The 25,158-nt window shown below is 40.7% G+C and overlaps 1 protein-coding gene across 8 annotated transcripts in view; it reads left to right on the top strand.

The window, feature by feature from the left end:
• The window catches only part of RFTN2 (raftlin family member 2), an 85,477-nt gene that overhangs the window by 17,902 nt on the left and 42,417 nt on the right, over nt 1–25,158 (top strand). For 6 of the 8 annotated variants that reach the window (XR_003088305.2, XR_012905399.1, XM_006117922.4 and 3 more), the window contains exons 6-8: nt 5,179–5,382; nt 12,818–12,939; nt 17,063–17,166. Coding sequence is in view for 6 of the 8 variants with exons in the window: in XM_006117922.4 (XP_006117984.2) it covers nt 5,179–5,382; nt 12,818–12,939; nt 17,063–17,166 (430 nt within the window). In the remaining 2 variants the exon portion in view is untranslated. Of the gene's footprint in view, nt 1–5,178; nt 5,383–12,817; nt 12,940–17,062; nt 17,167–24,435; nt 24,639–25,158 lie in introns of all 8 variants that reach the window. The other 2 variants (XM_025182038.2, XM_025182037.2) reach the window with 1 other exon arrangement.

The raw sequence follows: 25,158 nt of genomic DNA, 5'->3' as shown, positions 1-25,158 counted from the left end.
TTCCGTTTTCAGTTTTTCCGGAAAAGGAGCGTCTACATTGGCAGGCTGCTTTTCCGGAAAAGCCCTTTTTCCGGAAAAGCGTCTGTGGCCAATGTAGACGCGCTTTTCCAGAAAAGAGCCATTTTCGCAATCGGGGCTTTTTTCCGGAAAAACTACTGGGCTGTCTACACTGGCCCTTTTCCGGAACAGTGTTCCGGAATAAGGACTTATGCCCGAGCGGGAGCAGAATCGTTTTTCCGGAATAGCGGCTGATTTTGTACAGTAGAGCATCGTTGCTTTTCCGGAAATTCAAGGGCCAGTGTAGACAGCTCGCAGCTTATTCCGGAAAAGCGGCTGATTTTCCGGAATAAGTGGCCCAGTGTAGACACAGCCAACATGAATAAATATGAAAGCATGAAGCAAAAACATCAACTATATTAAGTTGTAGTACTTAAGAGTATTGGTACAGATAAAGTAGCATGAGCCCCTGATTTGAATGTTGGCATGAAGGGGTTTACACTGTACAGGAACAATATCATTATAAGCACCTTAAAACAGATATAACTGCATCCATACTAGGAGCTTATGCTACTTTATCTGCACTGAGTAATTATATCAGTAAATCTATCTATATCTCTTCTCATGCCCTAACCAATATAGTTGTACTAGTAAAAAACGGAGTGTAGACCAGCCCTTAAATGATCTGATCAGTTGGAACATCTAAAATTGAGTGTGAAGACAAACTATCTTTATGGTATGCATGTGTTGTCTGTGAACACAGCACTACAAGTAAGGGTCAACTCACCGGTGGGTCCCTGCATCAAGGCAGGATATGGTGCAGCAGATTCTTCTCCTCTAGCATCTCCTGCTGATGACCACTGCAGCCCCCTTCTTGTGACTCAGCCCAGCGGTGCGCAACCCATGGATCTGGCTGTCTTCCTGGGGGGGGTTCGCAGCACCGGGCCGGCCACCATTTTGTTTTCCCAGCTCAGCGCCCAATGTATACGCGGTGCGGGCGGGGAAGTGGCAGGGGAGCAGACCGGCACTTTAAATTAAAGGATCCGCAACAAAATGTTCCCAGCGCCTTTTTTTTTTTTTCTCAACAAAAGTTTTCCTGGCCTTGGGGGTCACGAATTAAAAAAGGTTGAGCACCACTGGCTCAGCCCTTTAGCATGTCATATTGAACCAGACCCTATCTGGGATAGTAGTCCAACAAAAACAAATATCCAATCCCTCCATCCAGTTGCAACACACAATTCTGAGCCCAATGGTCTGTACATGGTTTTTCAGGGCTTCAGGTAGTCCACATTCCCTTCTCATGGGCTTCACACTACCCTCCCAGTGGCTGGAAGGAGGACCCAAGCCTATCCTCTACACTGGGGGTACGTCTAGACTACATGCCTCTGGTGACAGAGGCATGTAGATTAGGCTACCGGACAGAGTAATCGCCGCTTCATTTAAATTTACATGGCTGCCGCACTGATCAGCTGTTTGTCGGCTCAGCGCGATAGTCTGGACACTCCCCTGCCGACATCAAAGGTATTTGTCGACCACCCAGGTATGCCTCCTGGGACTTGGGCACTTAAGTACCTTTGTGGATCTGGCCTGGGAAGCCATAGGAAGTTGCAGCAAGCAGTCTAGCGGAGTGAAACTTGACTGCCTGTCCGAGTGACCCTGTTTCTAGCACTCCCCACCTTCTGTGTGCAACCAGAAGGGTTAATTGGTATCTTGGACCCACATCAACCCTTTAAAAATCATTATGGGGTACCGTGATGGATAGGAGGAGTGCTGGGCAGCACTTGGTGACTCAAGGGTTAAACTCAGATTTAAGGGGAGTTGGCAGGAAGCTAGAAGAACCAATGGGATACAGTGCTGAAATTTAAATTATAAATATATACCTTGCCATTTCTCTTTGTGGTTGAGTTCTAAGTTACGGCTGGAGGAAGCAATATGGAGCAATCAGAGGAATTACTGTGCCTACAAGAAATATTGAGCTTTGAAATACAGATCAGTACAGATCATGAGTAGAGAGAGGAATGTATGTTTAGTTGCAATCAGGGTAATTTTCTTTCTTTTGTGTTTGGTTAAACTTCTCTGTGTGAATTCCATGAGCCTTCCCTTTCCCATCTGCCGTATCTAGCTGCAGCCCAAAGAAACCAGGTTTCTTCATGTTTTGATCTGTTCTTTTCTTAGTTGCTCTGAAACAGGTAGCAACCATGTATGCTTTATCAAGTATACCTTTTTGTTTTATTACTAAAATCACCTTTTTTAAGGTGATGATTTGATTCTTGTGCCTGGAAGGTAACAGGACGTCTGTGTGTGTGCCTGCCTAGCCTGAGAGGTCAACTACCAGAGACACAGTTTGTTGTTTGTCTATCTTTGCTTGTTTGTTCAAGCTGTCTTGTGGCAAAAGAGCTTGGAATACCCCTTGGGAAGAAATTCAAGTGTTTCTTCCTGGTTTTCAGGGTTTAATTCACTTGATGGTGGCCGTGACAAAGAATCTGTAACTCTGGGGAGATTTGTAAGTAGAGTCTATAGAGGCAAGGTATTTTTAAGTTCTTGCTGGCCCCCATCTTCTGTACATGGAGTGCCAGAGTGGGGAACAGCCCTGTCAAGTACAAACCCCATCACAGTAAACTCTACATAATCAACCAATTTTTAATAAGTACATTCTTGCTTAAATTGTCATATCTACTTTGGCTGCTGTCCATGACTTCCCTGCAAAAGCTAAACTGCAGATGTTTAAAAAGGAAGTGACTTTACTAGCAGTTGCTAGTAAAATGTTCTTGCTAATAAAAAGATGAAAAATACTGGAATTGCTTTTTACCATTTTAAAAAGGACATTGTCACCTTTTAAAAAAAGCTATATATATTTTAAAGGATAATGTTGGAATATAAAGAATCTGTATAAAATAAACAATGTAAATAGCAATACCATTAAGAAGTACAGTTTGAACAAAAAGGCTTTGAACAGTGGAACATTAATAAGCCAACACTGATAAGAATAGCTAGATATACCGAGGGTCTGATAATACTGAACATACAGTTCCCTTAGCAGTTGAGGAGTGTGGCAATTATCTTTCTTTTCTGCACAGCTTTCAATAACATTAGACTTCTGAGTTTTCTAAATGATACATAAGTTTCAGAGGGATAGCCAAGTTAGTCTGTAACAGGCAAAACTTAAAAAACAACTAATCGTCTAGTAGCACCTTAAAGACTAACAAAACATGTAGAATGATTCTTGGATCTGGACTTCTAATACTCCCGTCATCTGAAAAAGTGGATTGTGCACTTGTAAGTTCATGATGCCATCTACATGTTTTGTTAGTCTTTAAGGTGCTACTAGACTATTCCTTGTTTTTTAAGTTTTTCCTAAATAATATAGGTATTCAGTATTCTTCAGTTACTTCAGTTTTCTCCATTCTGTTTCCTGGCCATGCACAAATTCACTAAAGGGAGTTAGGTCCATGTGCAGTCACTCTTATAGTTTAGTCCCAGAACAAATTCCCCACACGCTCCTCATCACATCCAGGAATATATCCTATGTAGAGATCCTGTTTCTAGCTCTGAGGAGCTCATGAAATAATAATTTTTTTAAAGAGTAGACAAATTGCCTCATCTTCACCTCAGACAGTTGTCATTTTGTAGCGGGATAGAAAGAAAGCATTTCTCTGGCAGGTTTAGATGGTGCTGCTTGAAGATGCTCATAGTTAAGAAAAGTTAGAAGTAGTTCCAGGGATTCAGTTTTTCAGCAGAGTGTTGGTGAGTTAGTCAAAAGGGTTCACAAAAATGAAGTTTATCTCAGTGTTTATCTCTAGCATATGTGTGTATGTAATTATATACCTATGAAGTAAACATTTATTGATCTAAAGCCTAATATAACCACTGCAGTGTTCTTTAAGAGTATGTCTACACTACAGGATAAAGTCAAATGAAGATACGCGACTTCAGCTACGTTAATTGTGTAGCTGAAGTCATAGTACCTTAACTTGACTTCCACATTGCAGGAAGTCAAAGGTCAAACACTCTCCCTTCAACTTCTCTTACTCCTCGTGGAAGCAGGACTACCTGCATTGACTGGAGTGCCCCTCTCAGTTCAAATTAGCTGTCTTCACTAGACCCGCTAATTCGAACACTGGAAAATGGACAGTGGCAGCTTTGATCTTCTCTGTAGCGTAGACATACTCTAAGGGGTTTGGATTTGTGGAATTTATTCAGCTAGAACCCCTTTTTAGTGGTTATGGTATTTAGTATAACAGCATTATTTTAATGTCCAGATACAGAAAAAGGAGAAAAAAATCATGTTTTTTCAGTAGACTCTCTAAAAGAATGTAATGATTTTAATGGGTTAAAGGAACACTGTCAACTCACAATACAGTCTGTTTTAAAAAAAAAGTTTAAAGTTGTTTCAAACACCTGCCTTTGAATCATCCTGACAATTCTTGTGGTACTGCAATTACATTTTACTGGGAATTTTTTTTTTTTTTGGTTCATGTTTTTTCCCTGCCATGTTGCTGTGTGAAAGATCCATACAATCAAAGAAAAGTGACTAACTAACTGACAGGGAAACCATGAAAATTATAAACAAAATGTTCTCACTATATCAAAAAGGTGAAAAAGTAGAGAAGAATAATTTGACAATCTTAATGGATTTTTGTAATAAAAATAGCAAATAATATTCAAACATAACTGTAATTTATACAGTAAGTCTGTGTCTACACTGGGCCACTTATTCCGGAAAATCAGCCGCTTTTCCGGAATAAGCTGCGAGCTGTCTACACTGGCCCTTGAATTTCCGGAAAAGCAACGACGCTCTACTGTACAAAATCAGCCGCTATTCCGGAAAAACGATTCTGCTGCCGCTCGGGCATAAGTCCTTATTCTGGAACACTGTTCCGGAAAAGGGCTAGTGTAGACAGCCCAGTAGTCTTTTCCGGAAAAAAGCCTCGATCACGAAAATGGCTATCGGGGCTCTTTTCCGGAAAAGCGCGTCTACATTGGCCACAGACACTTTTCCGGAAAAAGGGCTTTTCCGGAAAAGCAGCCTGCCAATGTAGACGCTCCTTTTCCAGAAAAACTGAAAACGGAATAGTATTCCATTTTAAGCATTTCCGGAAATTCATGCCAGTGTAGACACAGCCTAATTGTATTTTTTTAAGGCATCACTTTCCTGACCTTTTTCTCTTTTTTTCCCTTCAGATAATAAATTATACACAATCTTCAATGTTTTTGATGATGACTCTACCTGCTGGACCTATCATGAGGGCGTTTTGTCTATGAAAATAACAAGAAAAGGTCCTGTTGTTAGTACTCTGGATGCAGATTGGCTAGAACTAACCACATTTTATTATAAACAAGGATTGTCATTAATTGATACTTTTGTACACTGGGAAACTTCTAAAGGTAAGCAAGTCTATTTTTCATAAAATTTTAAACTGTTGTGTTTATTTTACAAAACATAGATCAGATTTTGCTTCTTAATAGGAATAAATATGACATTCCTGTTGTAAAAATGAGGAGTGCTATGGTAATTTTTGTCATTGTAACTTCACAGAATATGAGACCTAAGTCGCTGTTTACCTGAAAGTGATATATTAAAATTATTGAAATTTCTCTTTTGTTTTACCTAGTTTGAAGTTTCCTCAAATACTTACTGCTAATAATAATTACATGTAGTAACAAAATATTATGCATCATATTCTCAGAAAGCATCCCTCATTCTCAGAATTTATATTAACAGGTATTCACAGAAGACCTAGTCCTGCAATTTGATGAACGCTTCCAATGAAATTTTAAATTCCCTCAATTCTCATTGAGTATACAGTGTTATAAATACACTATGGATAAATACTAAATAGTATACTAAAGACCTATTCCTGCAATCTCTACTCCAGCATGATGCTTTCTGAAGTCAATGAAAGTTTGTTTGTTTTTTTCTGTGTTAAAATGGAAGGATTAAGTGAAGTTCGACCCACTGACTTCAATTGCCCCTTAAGTGGAGTTTTGTCCACTGAGTTCAATAGGACCTGGGTTTTCCTCCAGTGTTTTTTTTTTTTTATAATTTCTATTAAAAACTGCTGTTGCCAAATTACTTATAATATAGTTGCTTATGGTCCACATAACCAGGTAGTGCACAACATTCACTAGTGCCTTCTAGAATTTACACCCTCATTCAATGTGTAGACACTTCCTTACATTTTTGTCTTTGGTTACTGACCCTTTTTTATCTTTCCTGCTAGCTACCGCAACATTCTCTTCACTTACTAAAATAAATGTAGTAAGTAGAGATGGTCCTAATCTGACATTTGAACACCCCAGAACTCTGGGGAAATTGGGAATCCATTCTAGGTCCAGAATTTCTGTCTATGGTTCATCTTTTGTAGTAATACTCCTCATTTATAAATGCTGTGATGAGGAAAATGTTACTTCTGAGCATTCCAGATGTTTAACGCACAACCGTCATATCACCCACAACCGGTCAGGTGCTTGGTTTTTATAGTCACTAACAATAGCCACATTATGCTTAAACACAACACCACACATTGTAGAAGTTAACATTTAATCCTTTAATCATTTATTATCAAACCAGTAAAGTATGACATATAGGTCACTCTAATTACACAGCTAGCTCCTCAGGCAGTTCCTTAAGGACCACATTTCTATTAATCATATAACTAATACAGTTTCTATGTGATTGGGTATTATGTTTGTTTATGGTTTCAAAACTCTTTAAAAGACAAGCATAGACTTTAACACCAGCCTGAAGTTCCATTTATTTCAGTCACTTCGCAAGAGAGGAGATTATTTTTTCTTTTTTTCCAATAGTAGTTAACGAGAGGGTTTGTGGGATGGGGATTTTGTTCTGTTTTAAAAGTAGCAAGATTTTACCAATGACTGTTAGTTAGAGTTAGAGGGTGAAAGTAAGCCAGGTTGCCCTGATGTACAGCTCTGGCAAGAGCTGGCTGAGCTGTGGCAAAAGCCAGCAGGGAGCTATTTAAAGAGTTGGCAGGGACCTGGGTTGAGATAGGACAGTACCTGTAAGAAATGTTAAGTTACTTTCACTGCTGATTAGAGTTCAGGACAGAAACCAACAAACCTGGATTCTGGTCTCTGCTTTAACACAGAATTGCAGTATTACCGGGGGAAGTCATTTTGTTCCTCTGGAACTGTAAGCTCTTTGAGACAGGGACTGGCTCAATAACCAATAATAGTCAATAACCAATATATTTGCATGATGCCCTAATCTCATTTGATGCTTGTAGCAGGGTCTCTCTTGAACTGGCATTGAACCCTGCCAGTGCCTCTATTTCCCCTTCTGTAGGCTCTAAAATGTGTCCCCAGCCTATTGTGCAAGTCAAATAACATCCCTTCTTGGGGACTGGTTTATTACAGTCATTCAGTTCAGCTATCAACTTAAACCAAAACAAGTCTTTTCCCCCACTCCAATTTCTTCAACCCTTTGCCGGGCTCCATAGTTCCTTCCAGCTCCTGCTGCTGCTGTTTCCTCAAGCCTCTTCTTCTGGAGGTTATTCTCCTTCCCATCACTTGAGGGGAGTGTCTTTTTTCTGCTTCTCAGTTGGGGACCACATGTTTGAGGGCATGGGTTTTTTTTTTGTTTGGGTGGGGGGTTGTTTGTTTGTTTTGCTTCTCCCTTGTGTATGGCCACCAACCAAAAAAAGGTTCCCACCCCTGTATTTGGCTATCCCTGGGCTACCATCATGTGATGCCTGCTAACCTGACCACCCATCACCTAGGACCAGATGAGAAGGCACAGGCAGAATTGAATCCAAATCCCTTGAAGATTCAGCCCACCCGGCAATGGATCCTCTAGGCTCTACTATACTACTACTAATACATTAAGCTTTGAGAATGGAAAAATCTATTTCTTACTGGAAAGTCTCAATGGCTTCAGTATTAGACTACTCTTTAAAGTATGGTTAATACTTTAAGAAGAAATTATAAATAATATTTAAGTTATATATTTTTCAATTGAATATATCAGAAACTGGAAAATATCTAATTGGATTGAAAAAAATATGTAGCAATTTCTTTTGCAAGCATTGAAACTGAATTTTACATACCAAATATACAATTTTAATCAAAATGTAATATTGCTGTCTTCCTTACCTAATATTATTTGATTTGAGATTTGAATATAATGCGAAGTATTTTGTAGTAATACTCTGGTAGGTGAACAAACTTGAACTGCTTGATCTCCTTGAATTTTACTCTGTTATTTTATGTTAAATGAAGAGTTAACATTCCTCTAAAGTGGTATTATGTCTGTTGCCCAAGTTTTGTTGTTTTTCAGTTGTCCTAGATTCTAAATGGTCAGTGTTCTTTTAGAGTTGCTTATGGCAGTTGTGTATGAATGAATGGAGCACAGGACTTTAATTCAGAAAAGCTGCTTTGTAAAAATTCATTGAAGTGTTTCTTCAGACTTTCACAGTTTATGCAAGACTCAAAATCATTCTGTGTAAAATAATCAAGTATATTAAGAAATCTAGCTAAATAACATATTAAGGAAACTTTTGCTGAATCATTTAGTATCTACTTATTCCCATCCCCACTGTGCCAATCACAATTTTTCTGTTTATATGTCAATTAACTTTTGCTGTGCATCAGTCTAAGTCTCTGTAAATCATGAGGCCACAGCTCTAAGCCAAATTCATTCAGTGCATGTGTGTTTAAGAAAAGGCTCATTTTTCAATTTGCAGACAAAAAGAAATCCCAGAGTTATTAAAGAATTATTTTAAAAGGCTTAGTATATAAAAATGAGGAGGGCAGTTATTTGTAACTTTTATCAGAAAGTGTAATTAAGAGAAGGAACTCCAAAATCTCTTTTCCCCTCTCCCTTAGTCTTTAAAGTGCTACATAGTCCTGTTTTTTGTTTCAGCTACACCAGACTAACACGGCTACATTTCTATCCTTAAACAATAATTTTTGTAACAACTTAATGTGGTTCTGAGTGATCCTCCCACTTCATAGGATCTTCGAACCTAGACTCCAGTCTGAGCACAAACAGTGCAAATTAAACCTGTTACATATTAGCCTGAGTCCAAATCACTTAGCACAGGCCAGCTGCAGGTTTTTAATTGCAGTGTAGACATACCCTTGAGTTTAATGGGAGTGGAATCATGCCCTTAAACTTACGTATAGTTTTCCCAGTGCTGGAAACAGAGGTGACTGTACCTGTTATAAATCAATGAGGAGAACAGCTATAAGCCAAAATTAACCTCAACAGATGTTGGTGAACAGAATTTCCACAAGCCTCCCTGTCATGAATCTATGTTTATTCGGATTCTGGGTCCAGTTATTTTACACATCTATCATGCCCTGATTACCTCAAGTTACCCGTACTACCCACGTCCCCCACAGTCATGTGGCCGTAGCAGGGCCAAACTTCTGCCTCGGGGTGTGGTGTGCTGTTCGACTACCGGTGGCAGGGAAGGGGGTCTGGGCTCACCCATGCTCCCAGACCCCGGCCCAGGGCCCTGTCACTGGGAATCTCGTCCCCAGTGGTAGCAGGCGGGGGTTTACCCCTAAATGCGCCCACTCAGGCTCCACGACCCTACCCTGGGCCTCTGTCGACCCTGCCACCAGAACCCCTGTCGGGGTTATCCTCCCCTCTCGTCCCTCCCTGAGTTCTGGCCCCCATACCTTCCTCCGTTCCCCACCATCCTTCCTGCCTGTGTTCCCCCTCCCGTTTTTATCCTTTCCCCGCTCTCCCGCTCGGCATGTGACATCACCCTCCCCTCCCCTTCTATCGCTCCAGTGACGTCATGCAACGCTGCCGGCCGCGGGTGCTCTCCCGTTCTCCTGGTAATCCCCGGCTGCCGCGTTTCCACCCCGCACTGGCTCGCCCCCTCTCCACGAGCATCTGGCAGTGCCAGTTCCCCTGCTGCCCGAGTCGGCCACTCACACACCCCGGCACCGACCCGACCTGCTTGCTGGGGATAGTGGCGAGGTTGCCTCACTCCGTCACACTCCCTTTCTCCACAAGTCTTTACCATTTTATTCTTATGAAGACCTCTCCCATCATTAACACCTGGGGCACATCTTACTTAGGCCTTCTACACGTCCTGCTTTGAACAACTGGTGCCTCAGATTCTGTCTAGCCTAATCAATTATTAAACAGTTAGGATCTTGGTAATAATAAATCTGGATTAAAATGAACACATTTAAAGAGACGATCTAATGTGTGGGTAGGCTTTTCTCTGTCTGATAAAGTGTCTGTAACCTGGGAGAGAGTTAACAAAAGGACAGGAGCTGAATTTAGCTATTGGATTCTTTCCTGCTTGATTTGTTTGTTCTTGACCTCAACCTAAAAGAGTTTATGTAATCAGTTGAACATTTGGGCCTCTCAGTACTGAAATCTAAAACCTTTCAGGGCAAAAATAAATATTTTGCTTATGTGTTGCATCTTTTATTCTCACTTTTAAAAAAAATTGGCATTATATTCTTTTTATCAGGGGTTGTCTTCCTCTTTGTCTGTACATCACCTCATAAATGTTTGGCTCTAGTGCAATATAAATAAATAACACATGTAGCCCAAACAGCTTCAGAAATGGCCATTTGACTCAGGCACTATGGAAGTTAAAAAAGAGCATTTTAGCAAGGAAAACTGAAGTATTTCCAGAAGCTATAAAAACAAAACGTAACAGTATTCCTACTTTCCTATTTAGTGAAAGAGAAAGCATAACAATATTGAGCCACAACACAGTTCCCTATTTCTAATGCAAAAAAAGCTATGACTGTTTTATTTTCTTCTCTGGTTGTAAGAACATAAGAATGGTCATACAGGGTGAGACCAAAAGTCCACCTAGCCCAACATCCTGTCTTCCAACAGTAGCCTATGCTAGGTGCTCCAGGGCGAATGAACAGAACAACTAAACATCTAGTGATGTTGCCCCCTGTGGCCTATTCCCAAATGCTGACAGAGACTAGGAACACTGTCTTGGCTAATAACCATCGATGGACCTATCCTCCATGAATTTATCTAGTTCTATTTTGAACCTCATTAAAGTCCTGGTCTTTACAACATCCTCATGCAAGGAGTTCCACAAGTAGACTATGTGTTGTATGAAGAAGTACTTCCTTTTGTTTGTTTTAAACCTGTTACCCATTAATTTCATTTGGTGACCCCTAATTCTTGTGTTATAGGAACAAGTAAATAACTTTTCCTTATTTACTTTCTCCACATCAGTCACGATTTTATAGAAGAACCACATTCCCCCTTTTTTTTGCCCAAGGGCTTATGGGAGTTGTAGTCTAGGAATAAATTACAGCACAAAGGATCTTCCCAGTAAAAGTCAGAGGCTTCTTTAGTAAGGAGACTTACACATGATATGCCCATATCTTGACTAATGTATGCAGATGCGGTCACCTTATTTCAAAAAATAATATATTGGCATTGGAAAAGGTTTGGAAAAGGGCAACAAAAATGATTAGGGGTATGGAACAGCTGCCATATGAGGAGAGATTAATAAAACTGGGATTTTTTAGCTTGGAAAAGAGCATTTTGTGTGTATGTTAGAATTATATTTTCTATTTCTATGAATGCATGATAGGCATATATGCCTCTGAATATGTAATTTTAAAAACTCATATTTCCAAAAACAGGTAAGATTTACTGAAAATGCAAACCCCAAAAGAAGTGAAATTATTGTGACTCTTTTAGCATTGATTGGAAAACCAATGTATGAGAGGATCAAGTTCATGCCTTATTTAGAAAATGTATGATCATCTGATATAAATCCAAGTCAGCCCACCTGTGGAATTCTTTCAGTTATTCTTCAAACAAAATTACAGTATCACAGTATTTCTGCATAACCATGTTATGTCACAGAGACAGCCTTTACATTCATGGTGTATTGGAGAGAATTTAAAGCTGGTATTCTGAAGAGTATTTCTATTTTCTGTTTAAATTTAGTTTGATTTTTTTTAGTTAAGATTCTCGGCTATTGAGGTACCACTACAGAAAGGGCTTCCAGATGGGCTTGTAGGAGAGGCACTATGCTATCAAATACAGAAAATGAACCAACAAATGATACACAGCTTTAGTTTGAGCCAGCTGGATATTTTCAAATTCTCACAAGAAGTAAGTCAGGGAGGTGCTTTCTGAAACTTACTTTCCATCAGGAATCCTCCTACATTTACTTCTATTTCAGGAGCTTCCTGTGTGCATTACATTTTTTGTAAAGATAATTATGGATAAATACTGTAATTTATATTTTGTTTTTCTGTAATCCTCTCCCATCTCCAACAATCATATTTGTTTTGGTCATACATATGTCATTTCAAAGTTGAGTATAGAGTTTTTGTATCTGTGTGCTACATAAACAGTGGTTATCTTTCTCAGACTCAAATGTGCACCTACTTGCTAATGTTTTTAATAATATGGCACCTTGCATTTAATTAATAGCTGACTCCCTGTAGAAAAGGGAAATACAGTAATTTGATTAAGAATATGACTTCATATCTTACAAAGAAGTGGCAGATAATTGAAAAAACATTAAAAATGAATGCATTTGATGTCTCAGATAATGTGATTTCAGTGGGACTATAAGCAATCGGTGTATAAAGTTAAGAAGGTCCCTAGCCTCTCATTCTCTGGAGGTGGGTGACACGGGAGGGATCTCATGAGGATTACCTGTTGTGTTCCCTCCCTCTAGAGCATCTGGTATTGGCCACTTTCAGCAGGCAGGATACTGGGCTGGATGGACCATTGGTCTGACCCAGTATGGCTGTTCTTAAGGTGTGCACGTCTTTGCAGGCTAGTCTTCATAGTTCACCTATGTCTTCGTAGTTCACCTTATACATGTCCTTGATTCCACAGGAGATCACATACCCAAATCTTTAGAAGGATTATTTATATATGAAGAAGAAGGTTCAGGAGTCCCAGGTTCTAACAGGAAAGGAAATGACACAATAGTTGTAGAACAATGGACAGTCATTGAGGTAACTTGCTGTTTATTTACCAATTGAATATTTTATTTTTAATTTTCTGTTTTGTTTTAGTGTATTTGTATTAAAGTTAGATACAAATATAATATGTATTCTTGCATTCATCTACCCAAACATGACTACCACTGAAATCAAAAGACTGAAGGCTGAATTTATATATTTGTAATCAAACCCCTAAAATAGGCAAATAAGATCTAGCAAATCAGACCCTACATGTAGCATAGGAATTTGATCAAAAATACATGAAAAAAATCATCGTTCTCACTTGTTTAAGATTGGCTTATTTGTTTTTCCAGGCTAATGTAATGTATGGAAATGTGTTTTAATTCTTCTTTCTACATCAATTTATAAAACATTTTCATGCCAGGTTACTGACTTCGATAGGTGACCAGTAACCTCTCTCAAGTCTTATGCTTTAAGTAATAAATTTAGAATTATAGAATCCTAGGGCTGGAAGAGACCTCAGGAGGTTATCGATTCTATCCCCCTGCCCAAAGTAGGACCAATCCCAATTAACTCATCCCAGCCAGTGTTTTGTCAAGCTAGGACTTTAAAACCTCTATAGAAGGTTTCTCAATTTCTCAATATCTAGTATTGTCAGGTCCTGTGATCTCAGAAATCTCCCTTCGGTTCTCAGTAAATTTGATCACATGTGATTGCCTTTTTAATTAGTGATGTTACAATGTTACCCTTCTCAAGCTCCAGTTACAAAGACAGGATATACCTTCCACTTTATTTTGCTCTAAGCCAACTTTTGCTTTGGACACATTTAAACAGTTTATTAATGTGTCAGTTCAGCACACTGTAAAAAGATTCAGTTTTATAACCCTAATATCTTTGTATATTATGAAATAACTATAATATTTATTGGGGTTCAAAATTTCCAATTTGCAATCCTCTCAAGAATTATAGTTAATGCAGTTGAGACTTCAATTTGACAAAGAGTGGTATTCTCAAAACAAAATCAAACTGGATCTGAGCGAAACTTGTTGACATTTTTTCATCAAAAAATGCAAGTTAGTGATACCAAAACATTTGTAAGTTTGTGTTAATTTCAGTTAACTGTTTCAGTAGGGAAAAAAATCTCTGAAAAATTGAAATATTTTATTTTGACATTTCTTAAATTAAAAGCTTTTGATTTTTTTTTTACTCTCATCATTTTATAAATATTGGTGGGATTATGTTTTCCAATGTGCCTTACTTTGCATTTATCAATATTGAATTTCATTTGCCATTTTGTTGCCAATTCACCTAGTTTTGTGAGATCCTTTTGAAGCTCTTCACAATCTGCTTTGGACTTAACTATCTTGAGCAGTTTTGTGTCATCTGCAAATTTTGCCACCTAGAGAAACCACTAATGGGAAGGAAAATATCGGTTACTTCTATACCTGGATAATCCAGAGATATTTGGTATTACCTATATGATAAAGGCCATTTGTCTGCCCTCCTGCTAAGAGCATTCATGTGTTGCAGGAGCTGCTGCCGGAAAAGGTGGGGAAATTGTATGGTAAAACAGGTTTTTAAGTAATTAGCACATTTGGAAGTTGACTTGCTCAATTTTCCATCTGAACAGCAGGTCATAGATTCTTAGAATCCTAAAATAAATGTAAATAATTTTTTCCTAGGTACTGATGTTTTTCTAACAACTATCTCATTACATTTTTATCTGCAAAAATTATTAGCTTTGAGCTTAACTCAGCAAATGACATGTTTTCCAGACTGTAAAGTGTAGTCATTAACAATGATTATTCTACTATTATAATCAAACTGAAAATTTTCTGTTAGGTTCCAACTCACCAAGGCACTCAAATACACACTTAACATTAAGCATGTGAGGTGTTTGCATAAGTATCTTGAGCAATTAAGGATTAGTCCTAAACTCATATCCTGAGTTAATATCCCCATCTCTTTGTTTTATCCACCTGTTAGCCACAGTCTGACACAGAGTTTGTGAAAATTGAAGCAGGGACTTTTTGTTTGTTATATGTTATATGGGTGCATAGAGCTGGCCCAGGGGCCATCTACAGCCTGAGCACTTCCCCAATCCACCTTGCAAAATATTTTGCAAAAGTTATGTAATTGGGCTTACAAGTCTGCCAGCCCAGAGAAGAATCATAGAATCATAGAATACTAGGACTGGAAGGGACCTCGAGAGGTCATCGAGTCCAGTCCCCTGCCCTCATGGCAGGACCAAATACTGTCTAGACCATCCCTGATAGACATTTATCTAACCTACTCTTAAATATCTCCAGAGATGGGGATTCCACAACCTCCCTGGGCAATTTATTCCAGTGTTTAACCACCCTGACAGTTAGGAACTTTTTCCTAATGTCCAACCTAAACCTCCCTTGCTGCAGTTTAAGCCCATTGCTTCTTGTTCTATCCCCAGAGGCCAAGATGAACAAGTTTTCTCCTTCCTCCTTGTGACACCCTTTTAGATACCTGAAAACTGCTATCATGTCCCCCCTCAATCTTCTCTTTTCTAAACTAAACAAACCCAATTCCTTCAGCCTTCCCTCATAGGTCATGTTCTCTAGACCTTTAATCATTCTTGTTGCTCTTCTCTGGACCTTCTCCAATTTCTCCACATCTTTCTTGAAATGCGGTGCCCAGAACTGGACACAATACTCCAACTGAGGCCTAACCAGGGCAGAGTAGAGCGGAAGAATGACTTCTTGTGTCTTGTTCACAACACACCTAAGGGTGGGTGGGAAGCAGTTAGGGACTCACCATACACATGGCCCCCATCAGCACCCAGGCCCTCAGTGCCAACCCATAGTCCCAGGTGCAGAAGGTGTCACTCAGTTTGAGAAGGCACTGGCTGCCTCCATCATGATGCAAACCGCTTTGGCCAGGGAGCCACCCGAGATGACGCACAAATGCAGCCAGCAAAGCGGGAGCAGTGAATTTCACTTTTGGTTATCTCAGGAGGGATCCCAAAGCAAAGATGCAGATGGTAGCAGGGAGGAGGGAGATGGGATTCCAGTGCGAACATGTATAGGTTAGCAGGGGGCATCCCAGTGCGTGGACATGGAGGGGAGAACTCAGTTTTGTTCCTTTTGTAGGATCCTGGTCTCTGTCTGGGCTCTGGACACAGGAGGAGACATTATCAACTTTCATGTACTGTATTGCGAGCCCCAAGCATTCAAAACTCATAAATCAGCTCCCCCACCTCCTAAAAAGATAATGGCTTCTTGCAATCACAGATAAAAATACACGTGGGGGTCTTTTTATTTGGCATGTGGTGTTTGATGTCTTTGGCTGAACTCATGGCATGTTTTCTAGCTTTTCTCTGCAAACTATGAGACCTGGAGTTTTCCTTTAGAAAAGAAAAAGAAGGCTGGGATTCTCTTGTAATGCCATGCACCAACAGTCAAGCATAATCTACTAAATCAGAGAGATCACAGTTGATAGCAGTGCATGAGGCATTAGGCAGTGAAGTTCCCAGATCTGGCTTAATTCTAATAATGTGTCTGAGGCATTCCAGCAAAAAAAACAAAAAAAAAAACCCCTCCAATTATCAGGAAATAATTGTTATCAGATCAGGAGAGTGGAGAGTTGGCATCACTAATATCTAATCAGTTTCACAAAATGAGTCAGTAATTTCACATCTTACACCTATGGAGGGGCTGTTTCTGAACACACTTTTCCTAGGCAACAGGAACATGCCAGCAGCTATATGGAGCTAGCAGCAGGAAGCCACTCTAGGTCTGCTGCACTGCTGGTGATGGCAGCAGCGACCCCTGTAGGTTTTTAATTGCTTGGGGTTGTTGTTGGGGCCAAAGACACACCGGGGGGTGGGTGCTGGAAGATGTGTGGGGTGGGGAACACTCAGGCCCCTACATGCCTGGAGCCCTGCCAGAAGGGGTTGTCTGCTGGCCCTTTAGGAGGATTTGAGGACTGGTACTGAGTTTGAAACACCGATATGCAGCCTAGCACAATTAGGCCCCCTCAAAGTGTTTCTGCAATAACATAATAATATAAATTGTAATTTATTAGATAGATAGATAGATAGATAGATAGATAGATAGATAGATAGATAGATAGATAGATAGATAGATAGATAGAAACTTTGCTGAGTGCACTTTACTATTTTTATATTGGTTTATTATTGTAGGGATGTGAAATTAAAACAGATTATGGACCTTTACTGCATACGCTGGCTGAATTTGGATGGCTTCTTACATGTGTACTGCCTACACCGATCATCCGACATGATAGGTAACCAGAGAATATTTTAAAGCATAAAATATAAATCTCAGTGTGTGCATATTCATATAATTAACGGATCTCTATGTAACAAGGAAGAATGTATAAATAATATTAATAAGACTCAGGATGTAATTAGTTTTATTTAGATATGATTTTGTAGATTTTGAAGAAATGATGTGTGATTTAGGGCCATTGACTTGAAAAGGTTTCGGATTAGGTGCTGAGACCTCTACTCAACTAAAAAAAAATAAGCACATGCTTATCTGTAAGCATGAGAATAATCCCATTCCTATTTAGGAAAGCATTTAAGATTTTACTTATCCAATTGATTTTAATGAATTTGGATGGGGTAACTTGTGCGGTTAAATTTAAATACAACGTTTTGCTGAGTCAAGGCCTGAGAGAATAGAATCATGTTGTTTGGGCCACTTAGGAAATAAAACCAGGCATGTACTAATTATAGGAAATTAAGACGTGCTAATCCAGCAAAATTGATCCGGTTCATCTCCTTTAATGAGAGTGTCTTCTTTCATCATTATGGCAAACGATTGGTTTATTTTTGTTGCTTCAGGTAATTCTATCTCTCTCTCACGCACACAATGCGAAGTTCTGCTTCTTCCCTGTGGGTGCTCCACATTAGGTTGGTGTGCTACCGCTGAGCCATTGATCAGAGATGTGAGAGCAGTGTCCCAGAGGCCATGCATGTGCGCATCTGCAGCCGCGTGGTCCTAGGTGGCAGGCATCATGCATGTGCAAGCCCCCTCCTCTTCCTCAGTTCCTTCTCTACCACCGCCAGCCGGAGAGCGAGATTGGTAGGGCTTCCAGCCTCATTCACGTTTTTAGATACTAATCCCTTTTTAGAACCAGTTTTTTTCTCCCTAGTTGATATCAGTTGTTAATAGCTTACTTTAGTTTTAAAAAAAACACACCCAGAATATGATAGTTTTTTCTTCCAGTTTATCCCCTTCCTGTAGTTAGATAGTTGTTCGGTGCTATGCCTTGCTCACTGGGTTTTAAGCTCTGCTTTACCTGCAAAGATCCTATCCCCATCTCGGACTGGCACGCACAATGTGTCCACTGCCTCGGAGAGGCACATGTTTCTCAAAAATGCCCACATTGTGCAAAACTGAAATTGCGGGCACAACAGGAGAGACCTGAATCTTAAGTTAATTCTACTTGAAAAATCTCTCAGAGCTGGGTCAACAGCCCGAGGAGCAGAAACAATGAGGAGGCAAAAAGCCCGCCAAAAAGTGATCCTCATCCTTGCCTCAGGAGATGCCAGCACCGAAACAGCAGTCTCCCGCACAGCCGGTACCAAGAGCAGCAGCAGCACCACGCCTAAACAATTATGACACTCCGGGCGTCTCTGGAACTGCTAGCACAGCTAGCAAAGTGGGACTCTCAAAACCCTGCTCTGAGGCATCAGGCTTTAAGATGCCCGCCTCATCAGCTGCGACTTTTGGCACTGAATCGATCTTGCCAACATGGCATGAGAGCACGGTGTCTGCCATATCACCTGGCACGGACACCTCCACCACAGAGGTGCCTAGTCTGCTTGGCACCAGGGCATAATCTAATACATCAAATAGCACCAGTGCTTCCTACTACAGCTCTGTCAATTCCAGCTCAGCAACATTCTCCTGCTGTGTTAACATCACAAATGATGTTATCTCAAGAAAGATTTTCATCTGAATCTGAAGATGTCCTTTATGTGGGGTTCTCTCAAAAAAAACTCCCCCAACACAGATCAATCTATTTATGCTTCTAGGTCATTCTCTAATTATGGGAACATGCCTCCACGGTATAGCAATCTCTGGGTACCTCCATTTATTTGAACAACTGGCAACCTCACCAAAAACACCATCATGGTTGGAAATGACATCTAGTGCAATATTTCCCTTCACCATACTCTCCCCCCCCCCCACCTACGAGGCAAGCACAGCAAGAGGACCCACCCAACCAAGTCAAAGACGTACTCTTCAAGTCAAATGAACCTGCTCCAACAGAGGAAGCGGCTGTGCTTCCACTTTCAACTACCTCAGACAACCTTGCACATTTTCAAGACCTTTTTAAAGGTGTGGCTGCTGAATTAAACATCCTCTTCCAGAAGGTTACCAAAAACCAATATGAATTAACAGACAGATTGCACTGTGTAACACCCTCTAAGATAGCACTACCAATTAATCCAGTAATGGAACCTACAAAGATGGAGTGGCAAACCCCAGCATCAACCACTCCTACCTCCAAGAGAGCAGACAAGAAGTACTACGTTCCGCCCAAGAGCTCTGAGTTTCTTCTCACACACCCCCAGTACCTAACTTTCTCATAGTGGAAACTGCACAACAGAAAACCAAGCAGCAAAAATTCCGGTCCACCCCATTGGACTGCAATAGCAAGAGACTTGATTCATTCAGATGTACAGTTTATACATCTTCCATTTTACAATATTGTATTTCCAATTATGCTGCTTTATTATGTAAATATGACTACAGAAATTACACTAGACTCAATGACTTTATTGCAAACATTCCTGAGGAAAAAAGACAGCAGTTCAAAGCGCTGATATCAGAGGGTCACATGGTTGCCAGAACAGCCTTGCAGGCTGCATGAGATGCTGCTGATATGGCTACATGATCTATAGCAACAGCTGTAGTCATGAGAAGGGCTTCATGGTTTAACTCCTTTTCCAAGAGAAATCCAGTTGACGATGGAAGAGCTTCTATTGGATGGCCAGAAGCTGTTTGCAGCAAATACCAGCAGAATTCTGCATTCGATTAAGGATTCCAGAGCAACACTTCACTCTCTAGGGACCCGCAACCTGGCAGCTAGAAGGAGACAATACAGGTATCAGCCCTACTCTAGACCTGGATACCTTCCCTATACTCAATACTATAACAGACAAGACTAACACCAACAGATCAGAGGCAGAAACCAATGTCAACGCCCTCCCTCTACCAACTCGCAACACTCGCAGCAATCCAATAAGCAAATCTGAACAGCAGGTCAAGGGTCCTGAGAGCTGCTCATGCATTCCAACACTACCTTTGCAAGCTAAACTTTTTCACTACCATTGTTTAACAACTGGCAGCGTATAACCTCTGATAGATGGGTTCTCCAGATAATTGACAAAGGCTATCTTATTCCCTTTGTGTCTCTACCCCCTTTCCATTTCCCATTCTAGTCCCTCTTTAGAGACCACTCTCACGAGAATCTGCTTCAACAAGAGGTTGAACACCTTTTGCACACAGGGCGATTGCACTAGTCCTTGTACAATTTAGGGGGAAGGGCTTTTACTAGCATTACTTCCTGAAGGAAAAATGGTCAGGAGGCTGGAGACCCATCTTAGAGTTGCAAGCACTCAACAAATTCATTTTGATGGATTTAAGATGGTAACGCTTGCCACTGTTATACCAGCGTTGTAAGAAGACAATTGGTTCTCATCCCTCGACTTGCAAGATGCATATTTTCATATCTCCATCCCTCCAGCTCATAAATGTTTTCTCCAATTTGTTGTAGGTTCACAACACTACCAATACAAAGTACTCTCCCTCGGACTCTCTACAGCCCTGAGGGCCTTCTCAAAGGTTCTGGCGGTCATCACAGCATACCTGAGGAACCAAACTGTCATAATATTCCCTTCCCTGGACAACTGCCTCCTCAAAACACACTCACACAACAACTCCTGCCGCTCGCTGTCAGTCACAAGACACTTATTCCAACACCATAGCATGCAAATAAACAAAGCCAAATCAACGCTTTCTCCCACACAAAATATCCAATTTATAGGAGCATGCATCGATTCAACAAGGGTCACCACATTCATCCCAACGGACCATTTCCAAAAAATTGTGGCCTTGGCAAACACCCTAAAATCCAATCCCTGAACACCCGCACACGAATGCCTTCAGCTACTGGGAGACATCGCAGCATGCAATTTTGTTGTCTGCAACGCTCACTTCCACATGGGATTTTTACAGATATGGCTGGGACAGGTCTACAAGCCCAATGTCCACCCACTGTCCAAATCCCTAGTCCTCCTAACACTGGTAAAGAAATTCCTGCAATGGTGGACAAGTTCACGCAACTTTTGTTCTGGAGTCCCCTTCCATCCATCAGAACCATCCATCTCCATGACGACAGATGTGTCTCTTATAGGATGGGGCACTCACCTACAACATCACATGGCCCAGGGGCTGTGGTCCAGCAGCAACATAAACATACTAGAACTCTGTGCAGTCAGATACGCTTGCATGAAATTCCTCCCATTCATCGTCAGCAATCATGTCAGACTGTACATAGACAATGTTGCAGCAGCATTTTACATAAACCGTTAGGGTGGGGCCCAATCTCAAGCATGTTGCACAGAAGCCATAGAACTTTGGAACTAGTACCTCAAGCACAGCATGAACATTACAGCGGTGCACCTTCCAGGTACCTTAAACATGACGGCAGATGCACTCAGCAGAGCCCTCCCTACCAACCACGAGTGGCAAATAAACCCACACATATTGTTATGCATTTTTCGACAGTGAGGTCACCCCACCATAGATCTATTTGCCACACAATCCTACAAAAAATGTTACCTATTCTGCACCAGGACAGGCATCTTGCAAAGGGTGTTTGGGAGACGCCTTTCTCATCAGTTGGTCATCCCACCTCCTATACACATTTGCCCCCATACGCCTGTTGAACAGGGTAGTCCACAAGGCAAGGAGAGACAAAGCACACCTAATTCTCATAGCTCCATCATGGCCACATCAACCAGGGTTTCCTTTTCTAATGAGGATGTCCCATGTGCCACCAATCTACTTACCACACAGCCAAGATCTCCTTCTTCCACCAGGACCCCTCGCCACCCAACCGAACCTCAACTCGTTACACCTGAAGGCATGGCTCCTAGATGGTTCTCTGAGCTAGAACTGACTTGTTCACAAGTACAAACAGTCCTTCTACACAGTATGGCGCAGAGCACCCTTCAAAAATGGAAGAGATTCTCTGCATGGTGTGTATACCACCAGATAGCACCCTCAACATCCTCCTTACCTGTCATCTTTGATTATCTTCTGCACCTTAAACAAGTGGGCCTTGCAATAAGTTCCATTAAAGTCCATCTTGCTGCTATTACTACCTTCCACCTTAAGATAGACAACTCATCGATATTTGCACATCCACTCACTAAGAGGTTTTCAAAGGGCCTTCAAGCACTTTATCCTGATATCACCCCACCAACACAACCGTGGGATCTCCATCTTGTACTGAAGACTTTATCTTGGCCACCCTTCAAACAAATGGCCACCACCTCTCTCTTGCATTTATCCATGAAGACCGTTTTTCTCGTAGCCATTACCTCAACGAGATTGATGGGAGAGATCACAGCCCTGATGGCAGAGCCACCATACACACCTTTTTGAAAGATAAGGTCACTCTACGTACCCACCCCAAATTCCTCCCTAAGGTACACTCATCCTTCCACCTCAATCAGACTATATACCTTCCTACCTTTTTCCCCAAACCAACTCCTTTGAGAGGACAATGCATACCCTTGACCTATGCAGAATGCTTTTGTTCTACCTACAATGAACTAGGTCTTTTCAAGCATTTCCAAGAATGTTCATGTCAATAGCGAACCAAAATAAGGGTCAGGCCCTCTCATCACAGATTTTGGACTGTATTAATATCTGCTACTCCCAATCACAAGTAATCCCTCCAGACAATATAAAGGCACACTCCACTAGAGCCTTGTCTACCTCAATAGAAGTAGTTCCTCTGCAAAGTACCCATAGGAGACATTTGTTCAGCTGCTACCTTGTCCTTGGACCACACTTTTGCAAAGCACCATGCACTTATGCAGGGACCTCTCTCCATCCTGAAATTTGATAAAGTGGTCCTTTCCACTGCTTTTCTGCCAGAGCCGAAATCCCTACCTCCTTAACTCGGAATAGCATTGTAGTCACCTAATGTGGAGCACTCTCAAAGAAGAAGAAGAGGGAGTTACTAACCTCGACAGTCATTGACGTTTTTCAAGATGAGTGTCCCTGTGGGTACTCCTTTCCTCCCCGCTACTTCGGAATTCTGGCCTCCTCACTGGCATCGTTCCGGGGTAGAAAAGAAACTGAGGAGTGGGGGGAGGGGCTCACGCATACGCAATGCCTGCCATCTAGGAGCACGCAGCTGCAGATACACGCATGCGCAGCCCCAGGGACATCGCTCTAAAATCTCAAATCGACGGCTTAGCAGCGGCGCACTGACCTAATGTGGAGCACCCACGGGGACCCTCATCTCGAAGAATGTCAGTTACTTTCAAGGTGAGTAACCTCCTCTTTTCAGATTAAAGGTAAAATTATATTTTTCAGATTTTTCAGATTTCAGATCTGCATAGCAGATTTCAGCTCTCTTCTGTTTTCATTATATATGCAGAATTCTCGTAGATTTCAATAAGAGATCCATGAGTGTAGGAAAAACAAATGATCAAAAACTGAGATCCACCTTATGACTTTAAGATTTTTCCTTATTGTAACAAAAAATGACAAGTGCCTTTTCTTAGTAATGCACAAAATATAAAAAGGGCAAGTGCATACCTGGAATTAGAATACACAAGTCTTAAAATTTAGCAAGTTAAGATTGCCCAGTGTTAAAGTAATTCTGGAATTTACAGAGACTTTGTCCTTGTGGAATTGTTTGGGTTTTTTAAAATTAGTTATAAAAATGAATTTTAGTGAATTTTAAATTATTATAAAATGTTAAACTAATTAGCTGAGTTATAATTTATAATTATAATTAGCTAATTTATAAATCTAAATCAGCAAAGGAAGATCTGCTCAACAGTATTTCTGACCATTAGCTTAGTGCAGTATGATCTTTTTAAATAAATAGATCATATAGTTAGTACATAACTTTAAAACAATTCCATTTAGAGTAAAGTATCAATACTGTCATTATCAATAATATGTATGTGTAATACCCAACTTACATTATGAAAGAAATACTATGGGACCAACTTCAAACATCCTAAAAAAAAAACAGAATAAATCCAGTTCTGTTGAATGACGATATGCAATACTAATAGTAAAACGGAATAACACATTTAGGGAAAAATATAACCCATGCTGTATAGTGAAGATTATGATGTGGGGTTACTCAGAACAGTCTCTATCTAAACCCTAGACTAAGGAACTTCTGCTGCTGCCTTTTCAGTTCAGTTGAAGTAATGAACTGACTCATATCTAATTTGAGTCTGAGAAAATTCTGTTTTTCTCATTTCATTTTAAACTACAAAAGTCTCTGCTTTACCTCCTGGTCTATTCCTGCCTCCCCATGGAAAGAGAGGACTCACGGGTCTCACAACTGGAGATATGCTTGGGGCCTAGACCTAAGCCTGTTCAAATCAACTGAGAGAGAGACTCTTATTGACTTTGGAAGGTTTGAATTGGATGTAGATGGAATATTTCAAGAGCTGCTCCAAACCAATGGACTTGTTCCAAGTGAGTTGACACGGTTCCTGACTCAACCCCCTTCAAGTGGAAAAAATAGTATCACCGTCCTGTTTTTTCAGGATTAGATTAAATCCTTTTAGTACAATTAGTTTTTAAAGGGAGTTTTGGGCACAAAAAAATGACAGATTATGTGATTTGTTTAGGGATTTCCACAATTTTTGCTATATCCTGTAATTTCTCATAAATTCTAAGATTTCCTTTAAAAAATTAAGCCATTCCTCTTATAGGATTCAGTGTGAAACAACATACTGTTACTCTTTTAACTAGGGGTGGGCAACATACAGCCCGTGGGCCAGATATGATGTGCCAAGTCTTTTGATAGGGCTCGCGCCCACCCCTGCAACTGGGAGCAGCTCCAATTAAAACATCTAGCTGCTTCCTGTTGCTCTCTAAGCTTCAGGTAGAAGGGAGGGAGGAAAAAGCTTCAGCATTCTTCCCCAGCAGCACAGAGACATGCACAGCCAGCCAGCAGTCTGGGGCTGCTGGAAGGGAAGCCTGTCTGAGAGTG

The sequence above is a fragment of the Pelodiscus sinensis genome, chromosome 7 (genome assembly GCF_049634645.1).
Source record: "Pelodiscus sinensis isolate JC-2024 chromosome 7, ASM4963464v1, whole genome shotgun sequence".
In the NCBI taxonomy this organism is placed as follows: domain Eukaryota; kingdom Metazoa; phylum Chordata; order Testudines; family Trionychidae; genus Pelodiscus; species Pelodiscus sinensis.
This window is presented reverse-complemented; position numbering and strand designations above follow the sequence as displayed.